This window comes from Rutidosis leptorrhynchoides, chromosome 5, assembly GCF_046630445.1.
Source record: "Rutidosis leptorrhynchoides isolate AG116_Rl617_1_P2 chromosome 5, CSIRO_AGI_Rlap_v1, whole genome shotgun sequence".
Classification (NCBI taxonomy): Eukaryota; Viridiplantae; Streptophyta; class Magnoliopsida; order Asterales; family Asteraceae; genus Rutidosis; species Rutidosis leptorrhynchoides.
In genome coordinates, this window is record NC_092337.1 from 373,520,216 (window position 1) to 373,529,468 (window position 9,253).

At 33.0% G+C, this 9,253-nt stretch overlaps 1 protein-coding gene across 1 annotated transcript; it reads right to left on the bottom strand.

The window, feature by feature from the left end:
* Positions 1-6,609: 6,609 nt before the first annotated feature.
* LOC139849739 (F-box/FBD/LRR-repeat protein At1g13570-like) lies at positions 6,610-9,010 on the bottom strand. The gene is made up of 6 exons (XM_071839366.1): positions 8,916-9,010; positions 7,861-8,195; positions 7,442-7,749; positions 7,235-7,348; positions 6,996-7,145; positions 6,610-6,939 (listed from the first exon to the last, which is right to left on the bottom strand). Exons 1-6 carry the CDS (start codon positions 9,008-9,010, stop codon positions 6,610-6,612), a joined length of 1,332 nt encoding a protein of 443 aa, XP_071695467.1.
* Positions 9,011-9,253: the final 243 nt, after the last annotated feature.

The following is a 9,253-nucleotide window of genomic DNA, read 5'->3' on the forward strand; positions in this document are numbered from 1 at the left end:
TTGAGAAACAACTAAAACGCTTGAATTTATTTATTAGGATATAAAAAGACGCATGAAAAAAGCCAAGTGTGGGGAGAATATACCAAGTTATTCAATAAAAAATTATCTATCACATGTTTCTGTAAAGTTTATTGCAGGTGCTTTTGTTTTGGACTAAATTAACTGTTTTACCCGATTTACTGTAATGAAAGATGGATCTACACGATGAATCAATTCCATCATTAAAAGGAAGTAAAGTCTTCCGAAAAAGACACGCGCTTCTTGATTTAGGTCAAGAAGTTGTCGTCCAGACCAGCTGTAGGTTGACGAAAAATCTAGAAAAGTCATCTCTAAAATCAGCAGGAAATCCACGGACCTCAGCATCAAACAGGGTCGCCAGGTGGTCAGATTTATCCTAACCATGAGAAGGATTTATCTCGTACAATGGGGGGGCACCGTGCAAATTAGCTTGATAAGACTAATGAATCAGATCCCCAGAAAGGATAATCTCCTTAAAGATTAAAAATCAGCATTTAAGCCTGATATTACTCAATCCTTGAGATTGATTTTAAAGATTGAGAATTACAAACTCATGGAATTCAATGATATCTAAACTCGAGCTTGAACGAGAAAATATTTTGATCAAATTAAAACCGATTTGTTTTCTGAAAACCTATTTTCAATACGTTCATTACCATTGAACGTAAAATTCTGAGAATTCATTAGAATTCATTAGGTCACTTGAACCAAATCGGGTGTCAACCGTAAGAACGGTGGTTGCATAGCATGGTCGAAGACAGGACCTTGTGCCAGACCGAAAAATTATAAGGGTGAGCTTTACTATTGCTCCTACAAAGGATAGTACTAGCATCCGACACGTTTATAGACCATAATCAAAAGCATGTCACGGGACATTGCCTTAACAGTTGCTTGTTCATCGCTTTCCTTTACAACCGGACGGTAGTTTGCCGAAAGGTAATATACGGGACAAGTAAACTGGACGTGTTGCTTTCCTAATACAAGGTTAGCAAGTGGGTGACACAAAACCATAAGTTTTGAGCTAAAATTTTCAAATCTGAAACCCACAAAAATATTTTGCAACACCGGTGAAGGGTTATTCCGGAAAACTTGTCTAGGGTAAAAGCTAGATTGAATTTTCAAAAGATCAAATGTTTCCATAAAGATCTAATTTCCTAAAGGATCTAAATTTTCATAGTCATGTGGGACTGTAAACCGCCTTTCAAATGTGCACTTTGCTTTGGAAACCGAAAGTAAATCGGCTATTTGATTGCAAGTATCGTTGACCTAAACTCGAGGCAACCGTGGATGACACACCCACCTTTAACCATGGTTCTATCGTTACTATCATTGTTTATACCACCATATCAAAATCACTAATGTACAAAGTGTGATGAATAAAAAAGTGATCCATGTATGTTTTTTTTTTCAAGTTCTGTATTGCTTGAGGACAAGCAACGCTCAAGTGTGGGGATATTTGATAAGGCTAAAAAGGAACATATATTTTATAGCACTATCCCTCATAAATAATAGGTTTTCATATGTAATTGTATTATATTTTCATTGTAATTGTTTAAATAAATAAGTGCGAAGACAAAAGGCGAAAACGAAGATTTGAAGACACAAACTTCCAAAAAGCTCAAATGTTCAAGATACAATTCAAAAGGTTCAATTTATTGATGAAAAACGTCTAAAAATGACAAGAGTACAAGTTACAAAACGCAAAGTACAAGATATTAAATTGTACGCAAGGAAGTTCGAAAATCCAGAACCGAGACATGAGTCAACTATCAACGCCCGACGCAATGGACCAAAAATTATGAGTCAACTATGCACAAGAATAAAATATAATATATAAATAATTATATAAATTATTTATATATTATAAATATATATATAATCATGTCGACAAGCTATGAGACAAAGGATCCTGAGCTGGATTTTCAAACTCCAAGACTCGCGGAGTTTGAAGGCCAAAAACTCCACGACTCGCGGAGCTGTCAGAAATCAAAACGCCTATAAAAGGCCATGCATTCGTCCGATAAAAATAATAAATAATAATAATAATAATACTCTGTAATAAATAAATAAATAAATATATATATAATATATATAGTATAGGGTAGTTTTATATTAGATTAGTTCGGGTTATGTAAAGGTTATTTTACGGGTTTTTGAAGTCAAAATTCTGTCCGTGTACCACTACGCGATAAATAATCAATGTAAGCTATGTTCTCCTTTTTAAATTAATGTCTCGTACTTAAGTTATTATTATGCTTATTTAAGACAAAGTAATCATGATGTTGGGCTAAAATACTAAAATTGAGTAATTGGACTTTGTACTATAATTGGGGTTTGGACAAAAGAACGACACTTGTGGAAATTAGACTATGAGCTATTAATGGGCTTTATATTTGTTTAACTAAATGATAGTTTGTTAATTTTAATATAAAGATTTACAATTGGACGTCCCTATAAATAACCATATACACTCGATCAGACACGATGGGCGGGGTATTTATATGTACGAATAATCGTTCATTTAACCGGACACGGGAATGGATTAATAGTCTATGGACTTATTAAAACAGGGGTGAAATTATGTACAAGGACACTTGGCGTAATTGTTAACAAAGTATTAAAACCTTGGGTTACACGCAGTCGATATCCTGGTGTAATTATTAAACAAAGTATTAAGACCTTGTTACAGTTTAAGTCCCCAATTAGTTGGAATATTTAACTTCGTGTATAAGGATAATTTGACGAGGACACTCGCATTTTATATTTATGACTGATGGACTGTTATGGACAAAAACCAGACGGGCATATTAAATAATCCAGGACAAAGGACAATTAACCCATGGGCATAAAACCAAAATCAACACGTCAAACATCATGATTACGGAAGTTTAAATAAGAATAATTATTTTATTGTATTTTTCATCGTACTTTTATTTACTCGCTATTTTATTTAACGTCATTTATTTATTGTCATTTATTTTTCGCTACTTTAATTATCGTCATTTATATTTTGCATTAGGTTTTAATTGTAACTTAAAATATAAATCGACAAACCGGTCATTAAACGGTAAACCCCCTTTTTATATATTATTATATATATTTATTTATATATTTTGTACAAATATAGTTGTTTAAAAATATAGTGTGCAATAAGCCCGCTCCCTGTGGAACGAACCGGACTTACTAAAAACTATATTACTCTACGATTAGGTACACTGCCTATAGTGTTGTAGCAAGGTTTAAGTATATCCATTTTGTAAATAAATAATTAAAACTTGTGTAGTTTGTATCACTTTTCGTAGTAAAATATAATACTATCACGTACCCCCACGCTACCACATCAATGCGCTTTTATAAATGTTTGACGAAATAGACACAAGTAATCGAAACTACATTCTATGGTTGAATGATCGAAATCGAATATGCCCATTTTAGTCTGATAATCTAAGAATTAGGGAACAGACACCCTAATTGACGCGAATCCTAAAGATAGATCTATCGGGCCCAACGAGCCCCATCCATTGTTGCGGATGCTTTAGTACTTCGAAATTTATCATGTCCGAAGGATGTTCCGGAATGATGGGGATATTCTATATGCATCTTATGAATGTCGATTACCAGGTGTTCAATCCATATGAATGATTTTTATCTCTATGCAGTGCGAAATGCCTGATATGAGATGTATATTTATGAGAAATGGAAATGAAAATCTTGTGGTCTATTAAAATTATGGAAATGATTGATTATGATAAACTAATGAACTCACCAACCTTTTGGTTGACACTTGAAAGCATGTTTATTCTCATGTATGAAAGAAATCTCCCGCTGTGCATTTGCTCATTTTAGAGATATTACTTGGATTCATTTATGACATATTTTAAAAGACGTTGCATTCGAGTCGTTGAGTTCATCAAGAATATTATTAAGTCATTTATAGATCGGATATATTCTGAAATGGTATGCATGCCTGTCAACTTTCGATGTGATGAAAGTTTGTCTTTTAAAAACGAATGCAATGTTTGTAAAATGTATCATATAGAGGTCAGAACCTCGCGATGTAATCAACTATTGTGAATCGTTTATAATCGGTATGAACGGGTCCTTTCAGAGTATACGCAAAAATCAATTCAGCATAATCAGTATTTAGGTTTCACACATACATGCATATTGTTGAACACATCAACTCTAATATTGCGAGAATTCAAATAAATTCTACTTTTAACCATTTTTTATTTATATAAAAAATATTGTGTTTGATAAGAGCTGCAATAAATAAAATGAAAATTGATGATCAAAAGATAAACTGGTTTAGTGACATCGCAGTCATTTTGGAATACCTAAACAAATATCAGAAAAATAACTAAAAAGTATCGATATTTACCTTTGAAATCTAATGCGCCCCTAAACCGCAACGTTTACTTGTTGAAACGCAACGGCAAGTTTTGAATTTGAATTTGATTTTAATTTGGTGTATATTGTGGTCGAGAATGAATACCAAAATAAAGTAATCAATCTTTGCTGTGTTGAGGTCCCTTTAACTTCTAAAATTTACATTTTTCCTTTTTATATTACTCCGTATATTTCAAGTGTAAAATTGTGTTTTAGCTGCATAAGTTTGTAAGCGTATCCAATGTTCCAAAAATTCATCATTCGGAGATTAATTGGTAGAGGTTTTCGACAGCGAAATCAACAATTCGAGAATTAATTGAGGATTCGAATTCTACTTTATATATTTAAATATTAAATTTTAAAAATTATATGTGTGAATATATAACCATAAACATATACATAAACTTTAACGTAATTCCTTAAAATTGTTCATTTTGTTAAAAAAAAAAAAAAAAAAAAAAAAAAATACTCTAAAGTTTTAGTTTTAATTCATGATAAAATGTTGACAAATTTTAACTTTAACCGACTTTGCTTACCAAATTCGATTTTAACCTATCAATGAACTTGGCCGATTAATTAAACGAATTTTGAAAAATCGGAACGGATTGCTCATAAAAATGAGTAATCAGAGATTAATCGGCGAGTAATCGGATTTTTTACAACAGTGAGCGCATCTATTACAACCTCTTAGTGAGTATCAATAGAAAACATATTGAAATTAAGTTTCTGAAAGCTAGAGGGGTACAAAAGAATTTTTTTGACTTAGAGAAATTCCTGTGGTATACATATTGCACGGAGAGTCCAAATCACTAACTGACATTGAAAATTCCGTTAAAAGGCATCATGAGTCATGCACATAAGGGTAGAATTGTCATTTTCTCACAAATTTGTTACTTCTTTCCTTCATCTTCAATAAATAAAAATAAACACCCGCTTGCAATTTACGTTAAATTATAAAAAAAAAAAAAAAAAAAAAAAAAAAAAAAAAAAAAAAAAAAAAACAAATGTTTATCATCCAAAATGGAGTAATTCATTCAGTTATCTCCTAATCTGACACATTTAATTCATTCATCTTCACATTGTATGCTGAGTTCAATTTTATCACATCGAACCATAGGCGAAGATGAGTACTAGCCGAGTAATCCCGAGTTCTACAAGACTACAACACTGTTTACAGGTGAGCATATATTCCTTGTAACCACTTCAACCAATCAAAACTCCTGAGCATATTCTTTCTTGCATGCTTATTTGCTTAATGTGTGAAGCCTACATTTTGCAGTTTGCAAAATGTGTCGGGTGCCTATGCAGTGACAGTGAGTTGTGTTGATAGTAGTCCACGTCATTCTCTATCTTCAACCTCGTTGTTTCGTCACTCACACAAATCAGGAGAAAACTTCCAAGTTGGTAGATTAAAAGCTATACAATTTTAATCTTTTGAAATATTATTAACACGGGGTGTTTGTGTATAAAAAACATTAAAAATTTGTCTTGAATATTCATTGAGAAATTCAGCTGCAGTTTTGTACACGACAATAAGGAGACCGGGTCAAGCTTATTCCTACCTTTAACTTTTGCTCGGACCACATTCGAAGAGAACTAGAGTAGCGTAATAGAGTTTTAATAGGATTGGCTGCAACTAATGTCATAGCCCACTGCAACACGGGTTACTGAAATAAAATATAATGGCCAAGAAAATATTTATATGGTGGACTGTCATCGTGTAACCGAAGTACCCAACCAGCAACAGTATATTATCATAATAAGTCAACTGATGGTTATTCCTTGTGTAACATGATTTGAAACGAATTGAATTTGACATCAATCTTCGTCATCGTTTGATCATAATAGTTACAACGAACCATGTGTTAACAATACCAGATTAACCTTAACCAACAATACTCGGCCTATTTACACCATAACAAGCATTTAGTACCGACTGCCAAGACTGGAGAAAATTAATCATATTAATACCAAATCCAAAATATGACTTAAACATCAAAAATTAACAGTTTAACCGCTGCATCTAAAACACATACACCAAGTAATCAGGTTATCACTGATTAGAGACCAAATGCTAAACCTTAATGAGATCCTAAAACCACTTTTCCCCTTTCACATGCCTTCAAATCCAAAAGAACAAGGTCCAGTAACACAATGAAACCAACGGGACCATATTAGTAAGAAATATATATAAACTAAACTTCAACTTTCATCATCCTGTAGATATATATGCTCAACAACAAATTCTGCCATCTGTGACGCGCGTGGGGCGCTTGAAAGATCTTTTAATATATTTAAGTCTTCATCTAACCATATATGGTGAAAAGTTATCCTCACTATCTTCAGCACAGGTGATATGGCCAATATAAGCTTCACAAACTTTAAGGTGTCTATCTCAGATATGTCATCTGGTATATGTCTGTCTTCTACATTAATCTCCAGTTCCTTCATATGTTCCAACCTAATATCTGAATTCTCTTCCAGAATAAAGGTGTCTATCTCAGATATCTCCTCGTAATAATTTCGGTAACCCTACATGAAGCATCGGTTTTCCTTAAATTAAGATCAGAACCAAAGCAGTTTATTGCCTGTAGCTTAAGCTTCTCCAAATTTACGGAGCTTCTGATAAAATTGACAGCAAACGACAACCCATATTCGCCTACGAAACAACTTCCGTGTAAACGCGCGTATTTGAGGTAGACCATCGGGGTTGGAAGCCCTGGTAAAGCAAAGTTGGACTACAGAACAAAGTAAAATATGTTAATAGGTCCAATTTTTCTGTTTTGTGAGTTAAATCAAATATATAACATGTTGCTACGTCTTTTACCTTAGAGAATGAATGGGGCCGAATGGCAACATTCAAATGTTCAATCACAGGTAAACACCCAAATAGCTTATACAAGAAAGCAAGAGTGAATGTAACATTCAGAAAAGATTGAACCTGCAGCAACAAAAAAAAAAAAAACAAAAAAAAAAACAATATAAGTTAATGACGGTCTATATTTTAATATTCTAATAGGAAATTTAAACTTACCAGACTGAAACTCTTGAGTAATGGACACTTGGATACGATATGTAGAACCATTTCTGCATTGATCTCTACATCTTTCAGGAATAAGCTTGTAAGACAACTAAATCTACTGGCTCTTGGTAGATGGTAAAGATCACACTGTTGGAGGTATAGATCAGTTAACAGACGAAACGCGAAGACGGATGAAGGTAACTTATACGGAAAGATTTTATAACAATGTCTGTCACCAGTCATTTGAAGTGCCAATTTCTTGATAGTATTCTTCCTCGACAAATAAGTTAATATTTTGTCGATTTCATCATGTTTGTTATCTAAATTCATAGAAAGGGTGAACTAAGATATTACACCATCGTGCATTAACAGAACTTGGTGTATAGCATTAATAATTTTAGACTTGCGGTGTATTTGTTCATAATGTTTACACTTTCTCATCAACATCCTTTCTTCCCTTTCGGAATCTTCTCCCTCCTCACTTTCCGAAACTTCTTCCTCTTCACTTTCATAATCTTCTTCATCTTCACTTTCAGAATCTTCATCATGATCTTTATCAAACATATCTTTCTCATTGAACACAAGTTTGAGGATTTCGTTCCAATTGTATCTCCATTTCTTTGAGAGGATACTCGTCCTGATTGCATCTCTTATTGGAACAAGAGATAGGATTGTTTCAATTATGTTATCCGGAAGGCTGCTGATTCGATCCGTAGTCAAACATTCAGGTTTCATCTCAGGATGTTGTCGTAGGTACTTGATAATTCTGCAAATATTAGTTTTTGTAAACATCAACACATAAACATGTAGAAATGATCATCTATAGCATTTTTATTTTTGAAGAACATTTACAACTATCTATAATAATTACTATTAAAAAAGTTATAATTAAAATTCATTAACAAAATGATGATAGTGATGAAAAGGACATGGTCACCAACAGTGTAAATTTCATCACTTATAGTAACGTTTTACTCGCATTGATGATCATCTAATGTAAGAGATAACTGCAAAATTAAACCTAAATTTTATTTTTATTAGATTAAATGACAGCAATAAAATCAGTATCCACAGATATCATGTTAAGATAAGTAAAATCGATGAGAAGAGGAAAACACCTGAGCTTGAAATCTGGAAAGGTTGAAGACGACTAAACCCTAGGTTTTGAAGGTTGAGACTTGAGAGTAAAAGAAAAACTACTCCATATATTGCTACTTTTCCAATTATATTACATAGACATACAATTAGTATATACATTTTGAATTTAGTAAATAAAGAACACGTGGAAAAATATATATGTAGCCAGAGACATACAATTTTGTTACTCCGTATCCCTTACATCACATAAAGCATGACCTATACATCCTAGTTGTCAGAACCTAAGGATACCCCTACTCATTTGACACGTGTCATACAGCAAAAATTTTCAGTCCTTTTTTTTAAAAATCCGTAAATTATATAAAAAAAAAGAAAAAAAGTGTCTCACATCTGCATCTGAAACCGTCCCTCTCCTCTCTCTATCTCTCCTAAAAAAACCGTACATCTCTCTTCAAAATCCTCAAACCTCCATAGCTTTTCCATCGTCGATTATGGCTTAATGACGCCGAATTAGGCGATGCCACTACCACCAATTAATCCGTAATGTTTTTATCGACATATCCATACAAATTTTGTATATTAATGTCAGATTCTTCGAAAGCGACGAATTAATCTCAGTTGGCAGGAAAGTCGAGGAAGACGACGGCGTTAACAGAAAGGTAATACCCTTGGTTTTGAATAATTATATGGTTTGATTAGGGTTTGCATCGATTTATAGTTCGATTT